Source organism: Crocodylus siamensis, chromosome 4, assembly GCF_052110815.1.
Source record: "Crocodylus siamensis isolate JL-2025a chromosome 4, ASM5211081v1, whole genome shotgun sequence".
In the NCBI taxonomy this organism is placed as follows: domain Eukaryota; kingdom Metazoa; phylum Chordata; order Crocodylia; family Crocodylidae; genus Crocodylus; species Crocodylus siamensis.
The window spans coordinates 102,602,921-102,624,316 of NC_143398.1; the positions used below are offsets into that span (position 1 = coordinate 102,602,921).

Genomic DNA, 21,396 nt, shown 5'->3' on the forward strand with positions numbered 1-21,396 from the left:
TACTAGGTTGGGGGGGTGAGGGGCCCTGGCCATCGATGTTTACAAATGGTCCTGCCACAAATCCGGGGGGGAGCGGGGGAAGCGGTGCTCTAGGACCGCAACAACCTGCCCTTGGCAGCCTCGGCGCGGCCCAGCGGGGCGGCAGTGCCCAGGTGCCCGCGCACAGGGCGAGGGAGGCTCCGAGCAGCCCCGGGGCGGCTGTTGCGGGGTATAAGGCGGGAGGCGGCGCGGCGGGAAGAGCCGCTGCCGGCAGGAGGCGGCGCGGAGGGAGGGCAGGCCGGCTGCGGGAAGCGGGGCTCCGCGCTGGGACTGGTTCCTTCGCAGCCATTTTCTGTCCAACCAAACAGCCGGCTTGCGGAGGGAGCCAACCAGGGCCGCACTGGAGGTTTGTGCCTGGCTCCGGCCAATGATTGCGAACCGGTTCCACTGCAGGCTCGAATGAAATGTCCGTCTCCCTCCCCGGGCCCCGGCGCTGCCGCCGCGGCCACCAGGAAGTGCGGAGCCCCGCCCGGGCTCGGCCCGGCCCGGCGCTTTGTGCGGCCGGGGCGGCGGGAGGGGACCGGGACCGGGGCCTCCTCTCCCCTCCCCGCCTCGGCCTCCCGCTCCGGCTCCATGTTGTGGCCGGGGGTGGGGGGCCCCCTCCCCGCCGGGCCCGTGAGTCGCGGGGGAGGGAGCGCGGCCGCCCGCAGGCGGGCAGGTGTGTGCGGGGAGATCAAGGGCTCTGCAGAAGGGTCCCGTTGGCACAACGCCGAGCGGGGGCGGGGGTGACGGGCGCGGGGTGACCGACCCCCGGCTGCCCCCGCCCGGAGCGCGGGGGCGGAGGGGACACGGTGAAGGCGAGGGGGGAGCCGCGCTGTGCCCAGCCTGCAGCGCACCCTTTGGGCATGGGTGGGCCAGGAAGCGCGCCTTAAAATGTAGCGAAGGCCGGACAGGAGGCCCCCTCCGTGGGAGCACATAGTCAAGGCTTGGGGATTCAAACACCCCCTGGCTGGAAGGGGCTTCCCAGAGAAGTGGTGGGATCTCCCTCCTTGAACGGTTTTAAGATCTGGCTGGAGAAAGCCTTGGCTGGGGTGATGTGGTTGGGGCTGGTCCTGCTTTGAGCAGTTGGACAAGATGTGGTCTCCTGAGGTCGCTTCCCCCCACCCGCTTTCTATGATTCCCCTTCTGGGCCTTTCCAGAGCCATGGGAGCCAAATCTGCCAGCTTGTAGGCCACAAAAGCTTTGAATCCAGCTGGAGGGCTCTGCCCCCGTTGTCACCTGTGCAGTACTGGAGAAGTCTCCGGGTGGGTGCTTCACCTCCAAACTGTCCTAGCTAGCTCACCCCAGCGGTCTTTCCTGCCGGGTGCAGGGCGGCTGGACCCAATGATCTGTAAGACCCCTTCCAGCCCTTAACAACTATGAAATGACGATGTGATGGCTGTTTAAGGTTCAGGTGTAACCCATTGCCCCATGCCAGTTTGGGTGCTCCTCCTCCCTAAGCAGTTTCAGCACTGGTGATGCCATATCTGCAGTATCGTGTCCAGTTTGGGGGCCCCCCCACTACTGAAAGGATATGGACATTTTGGAGAGAGTCCAGCAGGGGGCAACACAAGTGGTTAGCGGGCTGGGGGACAGGACTTAATGAGGAGAGGCTGAGGGCGCTGGGCTTGTTCCGTCTGAAGAAGAAAAGACTGAGGGGAATTTAAGAGCAGCCTTTACCTTTCAGGCAGTTGGTTACAAAGGTGACAGAGCTAAACTGTTCTCATTGATGGCAGATAACAGAACAAGGAGCAACGGTCTCCAGTTGCAGCAAGGGAGGTTTAGGTTGGATTTTAGGAAAAGCTTTTTCATTAGTAAAGGGTAGTCCTGCACTGGAACGGGTTACCCAGAGAGGTGGGGGAATCTCCGTCCTCGGAGGTTTTTAAGACCTTGGCTAGACAAAGCCTTGTCTGGGATGATCTAGTTGGGCATGGTCCTGGTTTGAGTAGAGGGTTGGACTAGATGACCTTCAGAGGTGCCTTCCAGTTTTCTATTTTTTATGGATTAATCAGGGTGGGTATTTGTATTTAGCCCTAGGCTCTCGGGGCCACCTATACACATGCTGGAGCTGGGAGGGGTGTTGTTCAACAAGCTTTAGTTAAAGCACCCTGGCCCCTGTTTTGAAACATGGATGCTGAATACATGAGAGCCTGCAGCACGCTGGAGCGTTCCAGTTAGATTAAATTGAGTCTGCTCCAGTGTGTTTTAACTGGAACAAGCACGTGGTGCCTTCCAAGCTTTCAAATCGCTGAATTAAACCACTAACACGTGACGTGACCGTGAGGTAAACCAGTGACACTAATGGCAACCTTGGTTGTAAGGCAGATTTCGTTCTTGAAAATTGACTCTGAAGGGGTCTTGCTGCCTTTGGTATTCTCTTACATGCTAAGATGGGTCACCATCTTGAAACAAAACCCAAGTTGTTAATGCTGAAAAAGTACAGGGTAGACTGGCTGAGAACACTATGGCTCGCTCTGATTTTTTTTTTTAAGCTTGTACGTCTTGTAGGCCCCTCAAAGTGTGAGACTGCAAAGAAAACGGCCTTCTGAATGATCAGGCCTCAAGAAACCAAGCAAGCCTTTTCCCCTACGTATAAGGTTGGTTATAGTTGCATTTAGACTGCTGCAAAGGTGGAGGGGTAGTATTTGTTTTCCGGGTGGGGTGGAATGTTGATATATTTTGTCACCTGTAATTAGAGTACATGTTGAATATCAGACATTAAATCTGACCATCATCCTTGAATGTCTTTAATTTACACTTAACGACCTCTGTCTTGCTGACTGGAAAAACACTTAAATGTTATTTGGAGGCACATTGTTCAGCATTTAAAAAATTATCTTTGTAGCTTGAAGCATTTTCTTACAAGCAAAGCAGCTACAAAAGCCAAAGAGGAGTGAGTAGCAGCTTTGGGCACTGTCCGCAATATGGTTCTAGTTACTATTTCTGTAGGAACGAACTGCATATGAATGACTGTTAGAATGGCATTCCTGAACTGTATGAATGCTTTTTAAGTGCTATCCACACTAAACTTGGCTGTATAATAGTGTCCCTTTTATATGTTCTGTTAACCCAAACATTTTAAATCCAAGGAAATGCTCAGGGAATCTCAAGGTGGATTCAGCTAATCATTAGGTCCCAGGCTGATCTGGCCAATTGTCTGCAGTGAGCAGCTGGGTATGCTGTTTTGGCTGCTGACATTTTTTTTTTGCTGCAAGACTACACAAAAAGAGAACAAAATAAATATCTTGGCCTTACTCTTCACCAGCTGCTGTAGTTACCAGACATTGTTGGCGTGGCAGCTTCATCTCCCACTGGTGATCTGTGCGATCACAAATAAGGAAAACTGATGCATGCAGTAGAATAGGAAAAGAAGATAATATAGGATGAAAAATATGGAATAGACTGTTGAAAGCTTGAACTGACTAATTGAGCCAATTTAAATAACAGTTTCAGCAGGATTTGAGAGGAGAGAAGCTTGCCAAGCTAATGTTTTTATTCAGTAGTCTAATAATTAACTTTTTGGTATGAGTTCCCTCTCTTAAGGATGCATTTAATCAGTACAGGAACTTAAACAGTGATCTCAGTCAGGCCCTTTTTTTTTTTTCCCTGTGATATTTATGACGTTCCTGTTTCTTGGGGTGAGCATCAGGGTGTGTTTTGTGGAAAACAGTTTTAAATTAACTACTAAATAACCAACTTTTCAGCAAGGTGTGTAAGCTAGCCACATTGTTGGAATTAAGCTGAATAAATCGGCAGGTTAGAATGTCTTGGAAAACAAAACAATCCTGAACTACCTTTCTTAAACTCTACTTGCCTTGTTGCTTGGGCTGAGTAAACTATTTCTGATAAGTGTATAAAATACTTTAAAAAATCATAATAAGAGGTGATGAATGGTTTGCCCATACTTATACATTTTAATGAATTTATAGGGAAAAGCTAATTGTCATGGCCATATTACATATCCTTCACTTAGCACTGAAACGAGGACTGTTTTAAATTTTAATATAAAAATGTTTGGGGTAGTAATTCTACTACCTGTACTGCTTGGATAGGCAGGGCAGAGAGCTAGAGAGAGCTGTTCATGTGGTTGTTCAGCACTTCTGTTTCAGTCTCTGCAAAAGCAGTGAAGTGCATAGATTTTTTCGAGGATTATCTGAACGTGTTCAGCTTCTTTCAAACTTGTGTTGCTGCTTCCCTCCTCTAGAAATAAAAATAAGAAATTACAGGCAGCTTCTCCTGGCTGCCCTCCCTTTCCTGCCTGCCTCCCCCTCCCCCAACCATAACCAAATTGGTGTACAGTTAGTTACCTGACACAATAAGGGGCTGTTGAGTAAATTCTTAATGTATAGTATGGATGAGTCTACATACAGAGAATTTTACAGTCCAAATGTTAATTAGCAATAGTGAAACTGTCCAACTTTGTTAATGTCATTTCACTTTTACAAATGCCAGTGCAGCTGTTAGGAAAACATGGAGCATCAAAGAAATGAGAGAAGCTTCAGACTTGGGAAGACCACATTGAACGTCCCTTCCAACACTAAACTTCTGTGAATGTGTTTACCAAAAAAAAATTCCTATTCCTTGCTAATCTCTTATCAAGGTTCTCCATAATTTGGTGAATAAAGGGAAGGGAAATTTTGATTAAATTAAAATTGAATGCAGTGAGTGAGGACAATACAGAAAGTTCAAATGAAATTTATTAATCTCATCTGTTTCCTAGAATGGTAAGATCATTCCCTACACTGCATGTCTTAGATATTGTGTGGTTTTGTTTTAAATGTCTCGAGTAGCAGATCTTCTGCTGTCTCCCTTGGGAAGCTATGTTCCAATTTTGCAAGACACTGCTAAGAAGATTTTTGGTTTAAGAGCAGACATTTCAGTTTTCTTATTTAAGTCCTTGTACTATGTTAAATTTATTTCCTGCCTTCAGCCTTTAAACTCATAGACTTCTTTGCTTCTAACTGTCAGTTAGCCAAGCGACCCAAGCCACAAATATTTCTTGCTCTCTCACCCTAAATACATCCTATATTCTATTTGATCTTTGTGACATCAAGGTGTTCTGAACTGAACATGGTATTTAAGAGGCAGTCCAGTTGGGCATTATAGAGAGGGTAGGTTCCTATCTATATTAATGTGTTGCCCACTATTACTGTGTCTTATTGACCATTAATTCTGTATGCCTCCCTCACAGTAATCTCAGCCATTTTCTCCAGGTGTTTTGATTTACATGTATCCTGCAGTATCACTGTTTCTTCCCTGTATATCTAATCTCTCATTTCCTTTGTGTTACCTTTCTGTCCTCTGTGCTACTTGCAACACACATCCCTGTGTTCTGCTTCATTTCTTCCAAATTATTGACAAGATCTGAAAAGAACAGAACAAATGTTGGCCACACAAAACCATAATTTTGACTTCTAGTTTGCTTATTTCTAAACCAGTCTGTCTCTTTTTCTCTCCCTTCCTGCCCCCCACCCCCTCTCAGTATTTATTTATTTATTTATTTTAATTGGATGTAGAAATTTACTGAGCAGGTAATAATTGTATTTTCAATGCTTATATGTGCAATGTACAATTCTAATGCAGTCTGCTTTAACTCCATGTATGAGATGATTCTGTAGCCTTGAAAATAGAGAAACTATTACCCCCCTCCCCTTTTCTAATACCGTATAAGTGTATGATTAAACATAAATCTGAAGCCAGATATATATTGACTACTTCCTTTTCGAAGCCTGGTTCAAGGACACTTCACTTCCTGGAACCTCAGTCACTTTTGAAAATGAGACTTCATTTCTAGGACCTTTTAGATCTAGTTCTAGGTCAGTGATTCTCAGTCAGGATGCCATGGCACCGTGGGGTCCCTTGAGATCCTGTCAGGGGTGCCATGCAGTATTATCACTGTTAGGTATACAGACATATTCACAAGAGAAACCCAGAGGCTTCCCAATAGGAACCCCTAATGTTAAAAACATTCTGACTTCTTGTAGTCTTTCTGAATTCTTTGCAGTAGAAGAATTGTTCTATTTTTCTGTCGTTAAAGAGTGGAAATTGAGAGAAGGCATTTTCCCAGCGGTGCCTCAAGTCTCGTGAAGGGTGCCTTGAATCTGTTGAGGGGAGCCTCAGTTTTTAAAGATTGAGAACCACTGTTTTAAGAACTAATTTGATTTGGAATATCACTTGTTCCTAGTGCTGGGAAATACTTCCTTGCTACCAAATATGTGCATCTATTTTGTATAGGGGCATTGACACCTAGGTGAATGTAGGAGTTGCTGCCCTTCTCCCCCATAAATGCTCTGTGACTTACAAACGCCTCCCAGCAGGCAGTATTCTATGCTGCGCTGCATTTTGGAATATGTTTAGAATAATTTCAATAAAAGTGGAGGCTTTTTTTTAATTGTTTTGTTGTCATTTAGCAGTGCATTGTCTTCACGCTGCAGCCTTTTTTCTTAAATCAGGTTGTTGCGTGGAACACGGGCCTCATGCCAAACTGAGATTTCAGTTTTCAATAATCAGTGGTGATCCCAGCCCAAATGGCAGGCTGCTGTAAACAGTCATCTGATTTCTTTTTTTTATGTTCCAAACTTAAAGCTGCAGTATCTCTTATTATTCTGGAAGCTTATTCACTCTGAGACAGCTCTGCCAGCAATACCCCTGTCTGAGTGGGGTATATTACCATGCACAAAACCTGAAGAAACATCACCAGAATGTTAATGTTAACACTGTAGTAGCTCTTCTCTGTACAGCTGTGTCCAGATTTGATTTAAGAAGTAAGTGGAAATCGGTTTATCTTCACCCCAAAGCCATTACATTTCTTATTCTTACAAAAGAGCTAAGCACTTTTTTTTCCATCTTGTATACAAGTAGACTTTCTTCCTAAAATTTTTCAACACTGCTTCCGGAAGTTCAGTTCTCCCAGTAGTATAGTCTATGGGAGGTCTTCAGGGCCTCCAGTGAGCTCTTGCATGTTACCCATTGTATTAGATCAGTGTTTCTCAATCAGCAGGACAAAGGTCACGTAGGTGGGACTTCAACTAATTGCCCAATTGAAAAAAACAGTTGTTTGCACTTCAAGTAGATGAATCAACAGATCTCAAACAGTGCAGTTTTATAGGGTTTTGTTTTTATCATGGTGGGACATGGGTTTTGACAAAATGGTTGACTGGACGTAAGCTGCAAAAGGTTGAGAACCACTGTATTGGATAACCAATCTGCAAACCAGGTTAGGAAAGGCAGTGCCTAAAGTGCTGATAGTTGGCTGGAGACTTCTGTACAGTACTGCTCTTGCTGATCACATGTGAAGTGGTACAGACAGTAGCAAAAATGGAAAAATTTAGGAAGAATGTCAGTGCAGATACTAATGGGTAATTCTGTACAGAATTGTGAATCAGTTTTAATTTGGCACATAGATTCTCTTTAGAGGCTGTACCTTGCATTGTAATCTTTGTCTTTTTGAGTGTGATCTTCATGTTTTAGTGTAACCTCTACTGTGGAGAAGAGCATCCATTTTATATTGGGATTAACACCTAAGTGAATGGCTTACACAGGGAGGTAGAGCAATCAACTCCTTTCATTTATCAACCATCCAGCAGAATGATCAACTTTCTACACAAAAGCAGGAAGAAAGAGTTGTAGTTCTGTAGCCTGGACACATTGCCGAAGGAGTTGGATAGCATTTGAAAGTGAACACTTTGTGACCAGGCTAGTGCCATGTGCGAAGATCAGGTCAAGGAGAGCAATGGTGGGAAAGGTTGCTCAGCTTAAGGAGGTGGAATAACCCAGGACTGAGCAGGGGTGGAGGGAATGTGTTCAGAGCCCCTTTTTGTAGTCTTTCAAAACTCTTAACTCAAGTGCTTTTAGAAGTGAAGTGACTCTAGTAATGAGAGTTCTTTAACAAGCCTGTGCTGCTTGTTTGTCTTCCACATTGTCCTTGAAGAGGTTAATCAAGTAACTGGATCCCTACAGCGAAGTAGAACTTTGAGGGAATATTTAATGCATCTGTGAGATTGGGAAGTCTGAGAAACTGGTCATAGTGTCCCACAGTCTCTCAGACATATTCCCACTGTAGACAAAGAAGGGTGTTAGATACAGGGTTTTAAGTGGGACTGTCTGAGAGAGCTAGGGACAGGATCAGCTACTACCCAAATGCAGGGGTTCCTGAAGCAGCAAGCTGCTGAGTCTGTCCAAGGTGTGGAGGGATGTGCGAGCTGGGCGAAGGGGCAGAGGTTAGGCTGCTTATGACAGGTCTACCTTAATGGGTGGAATTGGCAAGATATGGCCACGTATTGCTTTTGAACTGCCTGTTAATTTCTGCTAGGCTCCTCTGTGCTGGATGTACTTGTTACTGATGTCCCAATAATAGCCAGCACTACATTAGTCCCTACATTACAATAATAACTGTACCAATCATGGTTTGAACTCTTGACAGTAGTATAGGTAGGGCTAAAGTATTATCCTGATGCAATCGTACAAGTTACCTGCGAGTATTGCTGAAGATGGGCAGTGGTTAAGTCTGGTGTAGACTGTCCTTAGGGTCAGGTAAGTTTTTGTATTTTGTTCTTATTCACTCCTAAAGTACAAATCCAAACATGCATTGGTAGTTGCTTGCTGCTGGAAAATGCTTAAGATTAAACAAATAATGCATAATTTCTGCACAGACAATATTATTGTAAGTTCTGAAGGTAGGAAACGTTATCGTTCTCATATTTGGGAGTCGGAAAAAATATGTGGATTGCTGAACCATATTCTTGAGTTTCATTCAAACTAATGAGGTTTTAGAAATTATTTTAAGCGACCTTGATGAGACTGCATATTTGCTGTTCCCATTATCAAAAATGGCTGTTCAGGTTTTGCTGAAAGCTTTCCAAAAAGAGAATTGACTTGAAGCAGAGGTTAAGCATAGAAAGTTTCAGCCCCAGTTTAAGATAATGATTAAAAACAACTGAAATGGAGTTCTGGGAAGTGGACAATTTTATTATGGTGCTTACCCTTAAATATAAAAGAACTATATTGAGGTAAATTTATCTCTTGTATAAGAACTTAGCTTTTTAGCATACTCTTGTAGTTTAACCTGCGACTACCTATGTTTTGCTTTTGATGGAAAAAAAACCCCTAGCTGTTTCAGTCTTGCTTGCTGTTTCATCACTGGGAACCAGGAGGAAGTAGTACCAGTATTGGCTGTCATTTTCATAGAATGCATTGAAGTATCCCTTTAAATGATAAATGGGTACTTATTTTTTCATGTATGACAAACACTGTATTGTAATAAAGGTTCCTCTTAGAATATTAAATCTGAAGGAGTTATTGAAGCCAAAGCAACTCAAATCAAATCTAACCCTAATGAAAGCATGAGAGACATTCTTTATAGCAAGGAGCTTGTTTGTATCGGGGCTGAATTTAGATCCCTACAGCTAAGAGGTAGTATTTGGTATAATGAAGTTGATCATTTAAAAGTTTGCTTCTTTTTATTATAGATGGATGGTGATAGTTCTACAACAGATGCTTCTCAGTTAGGAATTGCAGGAGAGTACATTGGTGGCAGTCACTATGTAATACAGCCTCATGATGGTAAGAAACTTGCTTGTTAAAGAGGAAGCTGATTATCTCAGCATAATAGTATTAAGTTTCTCTTTCCATTACTTGTCTAGCTCTTCCATTAATTTCCCATCTTTTATGAAGCTAAAGATCTGTATGCATAACAACTCGCTGCGTACAGTAGTTCTGTTCAATTTGGAAATGGGTTTGTCACTTTCCATGTTGTAGTCCAGGCTCCTATGAAAGAATCCTGGTGCTCTAGGAAAGAGGTAACCCAGACCTAATGTGTGTAGGTGTTGCTTGTGCCTTACTAAATTTAATGGAATATATAATTCTAAGTTTTCATCTCTTCAACAAACATTGATATCTAGAAAAACACTAATGGATGCATTTATGTACATTTAATATGTGAAAAATATCCATTAGGAGGTATGATGCACAACAGCTTTATAGGTCTCTCAGTTTCGTTTGTGCTTAAAAATTTTGATAACATTCTGGACCTTCCAGGGATGCAAGCAAATGCACTCACTTGAAAATTGGAAATCTTATTTCTAGATATTAAATGCGATTGATTATTTCTAGTCATCTGTCCAAGACAAGTACAGTAATCTTTTGCTTTTGATGGAGGTGGAATTCCACATTCATGAGAATGAAGGAAACGCTTTTGTGGCAGACTTGTTCGCAGCTAGTATGTTTGCCAGAGGCTTAGAATAGAAGTAGTCTCAATGGAAATAAATTAGAGAGGTAGGACAGTGGTGTTCAAAACTGGCCTTGCAGGCCAGACAGTGGTGTGGGACTGGTCTCTGGGCTGGATCCCTTGTTGGGACGTGTGCAGAGTTGGGCCCCACATTCCTAGATCAGGCCCCATGCATCCAGATTGGCCACCTTGGCCCTGTATGTCTGGATTGGGCCCAGTGCCACCTTGGCCTGGCCCTGCATCCAGGGATTGGGCTCCATGCTGCCTTGGCACTACACACCTGATCTAGTGTGCAGTGCCACAATAGCCAGGCCATTGGGCTCCTGACAGGTCCAGAAATTTGGTAGCAGAGGAGTGGCAATGAATGCTGCCACTGCTCCCCTTACTATGTCTTCAGGTCCATGGGGACCCAGCAAGCTGGATGACACAGGTCCATAGGGCAAGGGTTCAGCACCCCTACATTAGAGTAATGATATGCAAGTAAGATGCTCAAAGGTATGACAGATATACTTAATGCTAACTCTTTCTTATTTTGCCAGACACAGAGGATAGCATGAATGATCATGAAGACACAAATGGCTCAAAAGAGAGTTTTAGAGAACAAGATATATATCTTCCAATTGCAAATGTGGCAAGGATAATGAAAAATGCCATACCTCAGACAGGAAAGGTAATACCTATAATCAAATCCAAATCTGAATGTATTCGCATTAGTTTTGTTCTTCTGTGGGACTCACAGGAGTTTCAGTATAATGCCCCTCTTTCTATCTGCTGTTTAACTTAGAGGTGGAAGTTATTTAAATAGAATCTCTGTTTGGTCTTTGTCTACAACTTCTGCCAAATTTCCAAAAGTGTGTTATCGCTTTCATAAGTGATGCGTCTTTGATACTTAAATTATCAGTTAGTCATTTAGAACATCCTTTTTCTGCACGTTCTCAAAAAATTGTCCTGGTGAGTCAAATGTGGTTATAATCAAATACCAACAGTGATTAAATCTGTAAATAAACTGTTTGTTTGTTTGTTGTTTGTTTTTAAATTGGAGTTTGAATAAAATAAGAACCAACTCTTTAGTTATCTCTGAGGTCTGGGGTGAAAGGAAAATTAGTTTTTCATTGTTGAATTTCTATATTTGCAAGAGTCGGATGCCAAAATACGATAAGAAACTGTTGTCTTGTGGCTTAAATCAAGCCAGAAATTAGGAGGAGTAGGTATGAGAAATCTTGAGAGATTGTCCTCGGGCTTTTTATCCAGTTCTTAGGCCTGAGACCTGGATAACTGTTAGAGCTCTCTAGCTGCTTATCTTAATCTCACCTTGTGTGGCATGCCTGCTTCTGTATCAGTCGTATCTAAATAATGCATAGTACTTAGATTATTGTTTACTGCTGCTGTCTTATCACTATCACTCTTTTTAATTTTGTACAGTATTAATTTCTGTACAATATGTATTTAACTAGTAGCAAGACTTTGAAGTAATGTCTTGCTTCCGAACATTTGGACTGGGCAAACCAGTAGCAACCAAGGTTGCTTTCAGAAGCTTTGGATGTTAAGCCCATCTGTCCTGCATCACTATACCAGTTTGTTCTTGGTCTTTAGATGGTGTTCAGCACCCTCTGCCAAAGCGAGGTTTTTCAAAGAACTTGGCACCCTGGGTGCTCAGCTGTCTCAAAATATTTTTGTGCAATGGAAGAACCTTCTTGGTGCTGAGTACTCCTGAAAATCCTAAGCATTTGAAATGCTTGAACAAGTTCTTAGGAGCTACTAAAGGAGAAAGTGGAGCTCTGAGTAGAGGATATCACTTTGAGATAGAAAAGTACTTCATGTTCCAGCTGGAATCTTACACATGAGCAAAAATTAAATAAATAATTTCAATCCTTCAGTGGACACCTGCTTGTTTACTTGCCTAACTACTTGGATGCAGACTCTTTTTCCTGCCCACCATTCCATTTTAGTTATGTAACTTTTTTATTTTTAACCAGGGAAAACTTTTAATCTAATCCACCTATTGGATTCTTTCCAGAAAGATTTTATTTAAATACTTGTTTAGAGAATTTTTAACAGAATAGTTGAAAGAGAACCCCTCTTCCCCAGTACAAAACAACAACTACAAGAACAATGACAAAATACTAGAGAAGCTTGCTGCTCTGCAAGTTTAATATCAAATTAATAGCTAGTGCTTTAATCTGCTTGAGCTGCAGAAACTTGGACCTAGATAGCGTGAGATGCTGGTTCAGTGGTAAACTAAGAAATTTGAAGGAGAACAGAAATGAGACGTATCTTCATGAACAGGACTTCATAAAATGCTGCCTATCGCATTCATTATGTTGATTACAATTTAATTCCTCTTACCCTCCATTATGAAAGGGTATAGTACCATGAGATGTACAAACACTTGTCTGTTTAAGTATCTCGTAGGTATCATGGCATATTTTCAGAGAAGAGAGAAGTGTGCAAGCTCAGCTAGTCTCAGTGTGTGTATCTAATGGCTTGTACATTTAATTATTTTGAATATAATAGAATCCTGGTGGACTGCTTGAATTTATTTATTAGATTTACATTCTGCCCTATCCAAAAAGTCCAGAGTGGCTTAGAATAAACAAACAACTTATAGACAGGTCCCCAAACAGCAACCTAAAACTTGAGAATTAGTAATGCAATAATTTTACTTCAGTTAAAATGTTATTGCATCTGCATTTTTGATGGAGCACTGGTGACATCCAGTGGCTGTCCTGCACATACAAATGTGTTTGTTTCCACATGCATATTCCCTGTGGATAATTATTTTATAGAGATCTCTCTGTCTTCTAGTTCATTCTTCTGGCACTGAAGCTGGGGTTGTGTCATATTTTGCATAGGTATATTTTAGTGTAGTGTAACAGGAACCTCCAGATAAAGTAAAAACCTTTTATCACACAGTAAAACAGAGTTTTGGTAGAATTAAAATTAGTTGTATAGATGAGGGAAGGAGAATCTCATGCAGTTGTATGTGGTTTGTTTCTTTGTTGGGTGGGATTTTTTTGAACACACCCAGCATTCACTGCCAAGGAGAGTTGTGACTGCCTAGTACCTCTGTACTGGTGCAAATGAAATCTCAGCACTGAAAACTGGCTTAATAAAGTAGAACTTTAATGTGCAATTTATTGAAAAGGTGAAACTTAACTGAAGTTTGATTTAACTTTTACTAATGGTTTGTCCTACCAGATTGCTAAAGATGCAAAGGAGTGTGTACAGGAATGTGTAAGTGAATTCATCAGCTTTATAACATCTGAAGCAAGTGAGAGGTGTCATCAAGAGAAACGAAAGACGATCAATGGAGAGGATATTCTCTTTGCCATGTCTACATTGGGATTTGACAGTTATGTTGAACCTTTAAAGCTGTATCTCCAAAAGTTCAGAGAGGTTAGTTACCTATCTTCTTCTATAGGATCAAAACTAACTTAGTATACCTAGCATTTACAGTACTTTCATTGTTACTATAAAATAAAAAAAAAAAAAGGTTAGCTTTTGCTGTACCCAAGATATATATACCAGAAAAGAACAACATGATGTAGGGAAAGAAATATTTCTTACAAAATCTAACTAAGAGTATTGGTGAACTTGCTTTTCTGAACCAGCTAAAATGTCCAAGTGACTTAAGCTAGAAAAGTTGGAGTGGATAGCAACAATTGGTCTGTGTGGTTCTGTTACATGTACCTAGCCTGCTTCTCTGTGTAGTCAATGGAACCATACTGACTTACACCAGCTGTGGACCTGGCCAGCTGTCTTTCTGCAGAGGCAAGAGGTGTCTCTTAAGCATGTTTCTTATGTAACATGATGACTTGCCCACCACATGGTTTTAATCAGTTTTTAGCTTGCATCTCTGTATCTTAATCATTGAGTACTTTCCAAATGAGAATAGTGGCATTGAGACCTGCATTTCCTGCTTTAGAAGGTAACTCGAGACAGATTGAGTCCCTCCTGAAGAAAAAATAGCTACTACAAGTTTCTTGCATGTGCAGCATTTCCTCCCTGTTCTAGCAGAAAATGCCTAAGGTTTGTGCAAAGTAGCCTTTTTGCCTTGTTCTGCTGTAGGGCTGGAGTTCCATAAACGTGCATTATTTCCCTGACCCAGTCACCCCTCTAAAGTGCTAGAGGTTGCAACACTTGCTTTATGATTGTGGCCCAGGAATACTTTCTGTCCAAACAATTCACTTGGATTTTCTTCCAGTAAGCTGCTTGCTCCTCTCCTCAGACTTATCTCTATATAATGCACCTTATATTCTATACTGGGGTGGGCAATTATTTTGGGCAGAGGGCCACATGACAGGCAGCCAGGGGCAGATGAATATTAATTTTCTAAACTTTTTAGGGGCCCTGTGGGCCAGACAGAATGGCCTGGCGGGCTGCATCCTGCCTGGTGGGCTGCGTTTTGCCCCCCCTGCTCTAATCCCATTCCCCTGCCTGATTTGCTGCTCTAGTTTCTGTTTTCTTGCCCTATCTGCCACTGTGCTGCCTATCCCATCCATAGTCTGCCTTATACCACAAGCTGCACTGAGCTTGTTGCAGTATGTCTGTGAAAAATTTGTACATGATGCATGCTGCTCCTTCCCTATTCACCCTTTAGAATTACAGACTGCCAATAAGATGATGGAGTTGGTGTTTAAAATCTGGTTCTGGTTTTCTTTCAGTTATTTATATTTCTGGTCAGTTTTGCCTTCAGGTTACTATAAAGGGACTGATTCAAGATAATTATTTTTTCCTTAAATATTTGAAATAGTCATTTTATCATAGCTTCAGTCAGGTCCTCCAAGAAAGTACTAAATGCATGGAAGGTAAAACAGTACATGACTGACTGGATGTCTTAACTCAGCATGCTGATCTCAGGCTCTGGCTATATAAAATATCTGGGGAAGAAATTCAATATCTTGTTTTTAATGTCAGCTTCCATGTGTATGATGTTGGTAATACACACAGTTACTTCCCACTGCTGTTAAAATAACCAGGCTTTAAAGCGACCGCATGCAAGGCGATAGAACAACCCAAGGCTAGATCTGGTCTTTTGCTAATTTGATATCACAAGAACTTTATCCCAGTGTATGTGGTATTGCACTTTGATTTGTCAAATCTTTAGCAGTCAAGACTTTTTTAATATTGCATTCTGCAATGTGCTGTGAATTCTGGGTGCCAAATCTGCAGTATTCATAGTTTTCACAAATCCCTTGTGCAAGAGTACAGCTATGATAAAAATCACTCTTGGTATCCAGATACTTGGTATATTAGCATTTGAGAATACTTCACCATCACAAGTTTTGCATGTCAAGAGTCAAATGTCTTGTTATTGTATAGAGGCCTCTTAGAAGTTGCAGACTTTCCAGCTGTAGGGAACCAGGCTCTTCAGCAGTCTCTGACAAGTGTATATTAATGCAAATGTCCTTCACAATTCTTTCAAGGCAATGAAAGGAGAAAAAGGGATTGCAGGAACAGTTACAACCGCAGATGGTCTTGGTGAGGAGCTCACAGAGGAAGCATTTAGTAAGTAACATTTAAAGTGATCCTACCTTTAAGTGCATCTAAGATGTAATAGAAGGCTTTGCACCTCAGTCAACTAGAAGGTGGGGATTTTAAGATTGTCTGGGATTTGGCATATTTTTGAGATGGTTGGTATTTGAATACGCCCATTGAACTCGAGAGGAGCTACATGTATCAGTTCATTTCATGATTGTTGCTATTTTAATTTTAAAATATCTGCTGACATCAGAGGTGAATTCTAATCATAACTAATATGAAACATAGAGAATGTTTTAGCGTGAGGTGTTATAGCACTTACTCCAGATCTCAAAGAACATAGCAGAGTCTAAACATAACTTGAAACTAAGGTTGCAAATTATTTCCTCTTCGTAGTACCTGATCATTCAAAAGTTCATATGTTCAAAAGTGCCTAGGCTGGAGCAAAAGAAGTTGAATATGTAATTAAAAAAAAAATAAAACTGACCTTAGCGCCTTAGTTGAACAAAAAACGAAATAGAGGCTCATCTCTGGCTCTTGTAGCTCAAAAGTGCTCATTTTTCATGTGATAGAACAGAATATTGGTAGAATCAGTTAGTTGTAGATGAGAGAGAGAGAGACTCTTGCGCAGTTGTTTTGTTTGGTTTTTTTTCTTGCGGGGGGTTCCCCCCTTACACTTCACTAGAGTTTATCTTCCCTCAGTGCTATAGTGTATGAACTAAACTTTGTAGAGCCCTTAAAATTAATACTAGATATTACTAGCAATGAGGACATCTATTCATCTGCCAGTGACTCATGTTACCTTTAGAGAGAGGTGCTAAAACATTGCTCTTGCCATAATCGGTGATGTTACTCATTTAAAAATACCTGGAATACTTCACTGAAAATTATCAGTTGATTAATGCTGTAGAGAAGAGCTATAGACTTGAGGACTGGTGGTGACTTGGTGAACTATTAAATAAATTAACAGGCTCTTCTTTGTCCCTGCAAAATATGGATCAAATATGTGGAGGTTCTTGTAGCACTGAAGTATTTCCATCAGAACTGATGGATATAAGACTTCAAATAAAAACAACATGGTGGATTTTTACAAGTACTTTGTAAAATTGGAGAACATCCCCACATTTAATAAGATATTGAAGTTCACAATATAAGTCAGGAAATGCAAAAGCTAATAAGCCTTCAGCAGTAGCAAGCTCAACTGAGTTGAGTTTCAGAATCTTTGTCTAGTGTTTGTTTAATTAAACAGGGATAAAATACGCATGCAAACTGTGACTAAATAGACATTGCAGAGTTGTAATGTTTGCATGTCCCAGGTTATTTTGATCCAACTTTTCTGATTTTAATTCTGTTTTAATTTTCTAAGCACTTGCTGTTTTAAGAAAAGGGGGGGAGGAGAATCAATCATGTGGGTGTGTCATACATACAGACACAGAGATGGTACTAACAGGAAATCTCCATGCTTCCGAGAAGCCCAGGACAGCCAATTGTGCACATTTATTATAAGTAATGATACAGTTTTCACAAGACACTCCAGTTATGCATCCCTATTTAATTTTTGAGTCTAATATCTGGAAATCAGGCAGTTCTTGTGTGCGTTCTAGCTCTCCTTTGCCAAACTTCTTAGTTTGTAGTACATCAAGAACTTTTGCTCTGAATATGTGATTTTAATGGCTTATGTTTAAAAAAAAGAAAAAGATTAAAAAAAAGAAGAAAAAAAAAAAGAAAACCAATTTGGTTTAAAAACTTCCAGACTTACCTGGATGCAGGAAATTTTGGCTAGAATTTTTGGCAGAGTCAGGAAATGTGGCTGGAAGATAATTCTCCTTAATTGTACTTAGCTGGCAGTGGAGATATGCACAGAACATCTCTCCCGAGGGTACATCTAGACTTAATGTCTCTGCTGCATGCAACTTTACTCTGGGCAAAACTTAGTTCAGTGAAAGCCTGCTTTTCTTTTTAAACCTAGCAAATGCCTAGTTTCTTTTCTCATATTTTAAGCTGTTTGGCATCACCATTTTATTTTTATTTTTTTTAAAGAAATGACTTTTTTTCCCTTCTTGATTCCTGTAATGGGTTTTGGTTAGTCAAATTAGTGGTGTGCAACATTTTATTTTATTTTATTTTATTTTTTAATTCACTTCAGTAGCTTCTTCTCAACCACTGTTTTTAAGTCCAGAGTCCTTTTGGTATGCCCTTCAGGACCCTGCATAATTTCATCCAGGCCTGCATCACCACTTCCACCACCTTTCCTCCTGCTCTGTATTCTGCATTAAAAACCCATATCCTTTTCACATTCCAATGTCTCTGCCCCAAATTCCATTTCAATTCTGGAAGTAAAACTGCGGAGGGGGGACGTTCTTTCATGCAGCAGTATAGACTTTGCAGTCTGGTTTGCAGTGATAATAGGAGTAAACTTGTTTTTCTTAGTAGTTGTAAGCAGATGCAACTTGGTAACACATCATGAAGTTGACATGGAGGGAGAGACAGTTCTATAGTTCCTTTCAACCATAAGCCACAAGAAAACGTTCAGTTGTTTAATGGTCTTATAGTCTTTAAATGAGGTTCTGTGTGTCCTGCAGTTCTTGCCTAACTTCTTAACTAAAATGCTCTTTCTTTTAGCTAACCAGTTGCCAGCAGGTTTAATAACTACAGATGGCCAGCAGCAAAATGTTATGGTTTATACAACATCTTATCAACAGGTACTGTATTGTCTCATCCACTCTTTCATTTTCTTGCTAAAATTCAAAGCCCTATTTCAGCAGCCCTATTCTGAAAGAGCTGAGAATGATTTTGTATGTAGCCTTTTTGGTGGCTCTCATGATTTTTGCTACAACAGTGTAAGCTTGCTAAATGTGAAAAAGCTTCAGCAGAGGGTGACTTGAAAATAAACTTACTTTCCTCTTTCTCTCTAGATCTCTGGTGTTCAACAAATTCAGTTCTCATGATGCGAAGGCAACGTTGGATCTGAGATCATGAGACAGAAAAGCTGTACAATTCTAAAGAGACATGAGTTTAAAATGACTGGTGAACAGAGATTTATCTCTTTGTATATTAATTAGCTGTAATGTAGCTACCTGAGGCTTGACTAATTGAGGTGTGAATTCTGACTCAAATCTTTTTTCATGAATGATTTTAAAAATTGGATTTTAAAGGTATTAAAGTATTTTTGTTTTGTACAAGAGTTTGTTGCTCTGTATAACTCCTGTATGCATTGTATATTGCAATTTATTACTGTCAGAGATTTGTAGACAGTTTCTTATTTTCATATTGAATCATGTTACTTTTGTAATTCAAGTAAACAGCTGGGTTAATTCATGCTTACCCTTTGAATAAAATACAAGGGTAAAGTTCATTCTGAATACAAGTTGCCTTTATTATAAAAGTTGAGTTGGTCTTGGTTATGTAACTTGTCTTGCATGACAACTTAACTGACTTTTTTTGATGTTAGCATATTTATTGAAGTTTTAAAAGACTCATGAAATTCTAACAACTTAATTGCTACAATTTGTTTTTTAATGTAAGCTTAGAATTAAAAGTTAATACAGGAAAAAAAATAATTGTTAGATCTGTTAACTTCAGAGATCAGTGCCCATAAACGGTGTTTATTTTAATTAAACACTGTTTATGTATGCCTGATAAGTCTTTATTTTGAAATTACTACAAGCATTCATTAATCTTCTTTATCATATTAAGACCTTTTTCAGATGTGAAGAAATTATATTAAAAGTAGTCGTAGTGCTACTGCTTTCTTTTTATGTACAGTTTTTAGAAGCCAAATCCTAGAATTTAACTGCTTCCTCAACTGTAGTAGGGGGATTTTATAGTCCTGTGCTAAATGACCTCATTTTAAATGACTTTTTTTAACTGAAATGTTGTAAGGTTTCCTGAAAGACTGTGAGAACCCTCAGAAACGTTAAACATTTTGTGGACAGGTGTCTGTGTGCACGGGAGAGTGAATGAAGCTTGAATCGGTGATATTTCTGAATGAATGACTCAGACTTTCAGTTTGCTCTCTTCCTGTTTTTTTTTGTTGGTCTTTTTGTTGTTTTGGGGTTTTGGTTTTTTTGCAATAAACTGTACGTAGATAATGTAATTCTGTATATTTAGTGAGCCATTCTTAGTACTGCTGCTGTGTTTTAAATAATTGGGTTGGTAATCTTTGGATTGGATTCTCTGGCATTTTAGTGTTGGAGTGACATTTTGGTTGAATCAGTATTACTCAGACTGGAGTTTGGGAACATTGATATTTGTGCTGTTGTTTTGAATGGACTTCCTGCCATGTACACCTAGTGGCTCTTGTCTAAACATGTGGTAGCTTAATAAGCTAAATACTTGCACACTTTAGCTTAAGATGAAACAGCAACAACCCCCTCTGTCCACCCTTGATATCCCAGTTCGTGTATGGAAGTAGTCAGCCATTTATTTATACATTTTCTTTGGACACTAAAATAATGTCAGTTTAAACGCAGGTTAACAACATGCTAAGGGAAACCTCTGGCCAAGACCCAGTGTATTCTGTGGTAAGCTGGAGCTTTATTTTAAAGCAACAACTACAGGTTGTCTCTCACCAAAAACAGCTCCGCATTTTTAAATGGAATTTTAAAAAAAAAACCCAAAACTGAACAACACACCCATTAGAGAAGCCCTGTTTTTTGCGGTTTTTATTTATTTTTAACTTGTTATTTTAGATGTTTGCGCATATCAACTGGGATATATGTAGTTGTGCTTATTGGAAGAACTATAGTACAGAAGTTAAGTAAAAACTGAATTAAGTTTGGGCACTAGGAACTTAGAAGGGGGCCTGGGACCTATGGCATCAGCTGGTTGAGTCTATGATCAGCTAAAATGGACAGTATTTACTTTAGATTTGAGTTACCGGTCTTGTTGTCATTAACAGGGCAGGTCATACACATTCAAAACTTGGGAAGAAAATGGTGCATCACTACACACTGACTCCAGGACCATTTCTCAAAAGTGAGGGTTTTCTTAATGAGAACATAGGTTCTCCATCACAATTCTGGTAAAAGCAAAATATATAGGACCTTACCTTGGGGAAATAAAGTAACTAGGGACAAAAATCTACCCAAGTGGTACTAACATGTTTGTTCATTCTTTTCTAACCTTCCTTCCTTTAAAACAATATAAAAACCATCATCAAACCAGTTATCTATGATGCTGTATGCCACCTGCTTCTAAGAAGGTACTATTTCAGTTCTTCGCACTGTCTTCTGAACTATTATAACACTACATCTCCAGAGACACTCAGCTAGCTACTAATGTTAATAGTTGCAACAAATTATAATTCAAAATAGCATCTGTGTGTTACAGTTCTCCTCATGAAGCCTGGATAACCATTTGATGTATGGTAACTGAAAGCCTAAAATGTTAATTGACTGAACTAATAGAATTGTTCATTACAGTCTCTGCTTTACATGGTCTTTTCAATCTTCTTGCATACAAAAGGGCTAAATAAAAGACCAGAACTGTTCAATAAGGATGCTTAAAATTTTGCTGCATCTATAAATGGCCTTCAACTCCCATTTTCCTTACAGGTTACAACAAAGAACTTCTGAGAGAGCAAAGATCAGTTGGCATATCACAAATTGATTGCTTATCTAGGTGTCAAAAGTTGAGTGCACACATCTCAACATTTTATTTTGCATTTACAC

At 40.4% G+C, this 21,396-nt stretch overlaps 1 protein-coding gene across 6 annotated transcripts; it reads left to right on the forward strand.

The window, feature by feature from the left end:
• Positions 1-243: 243 nt before the first annotated feature.
• NFYB (nuclear transcription factor Y subunit beta) lies at positions 244-19,820 on the forward strand. Of its 6 annotated transcripts, none has more exons than XM_090043191.1 (8): positions 452-697; positions 2,511-2,615; positions 9,486-9,579; positions 10,783-10,913; positions 13,442-13,639; positions 15,670-15,751; positions 18,347-18,426; positions 18,640-19,820. In XM_090043191.1, the coding sequence occupies exons 2-8, from the start codon at positions 2,568-2,570 to the stop codon at positions 18,670-18,672; spliced, it is 666 nt and encodes a 221-aa protein (XP_089899317.1). In that variant the 5' UTR covers positions 452-697; positions 2,511-2,567; the 3' UTR covers positions 18,673-19,820. The 6 variants fall into 6 exon arrangements, with proteins under 6 accessions (XP_089899321.1, XP_089899317.1, XP_089899316.1 ...); XM_090043190.1 differs by having other exon boundaries at positions 2,527-2,615; XM_090043192.1 differs by having other exon boundaries at positions 452-654; positions 2,527-2,615.
• The last annotated feature ends 1,576 nt before the right edge of the window (positions 19,821-21,396 follow it).

Bases quoted from the DNA above. Each gene is read 5' to 3' on its own strand.
- NFYB (XM_090043191.1), top strand. From the start codon at position 2,568: ATGATCAGGCCTCAAGAAACCAAGCAAGCCTTTTCCCCTACGTATAAG. The intron at 9,580-10,782 runs GTAAGAAACTTG...TTATTTTGCCAG, and splicing joins TGTAATACAGCCTCATGATG to ACACAGAGGATAGCATGAAT. The intron at 18,427-18,639 runs GTACTGTATTGT...CTTTCTCTCTAG, and splicing joins ATACAACATCTTATCAACAG to ATCTCTGGTGTTCAACAAAT.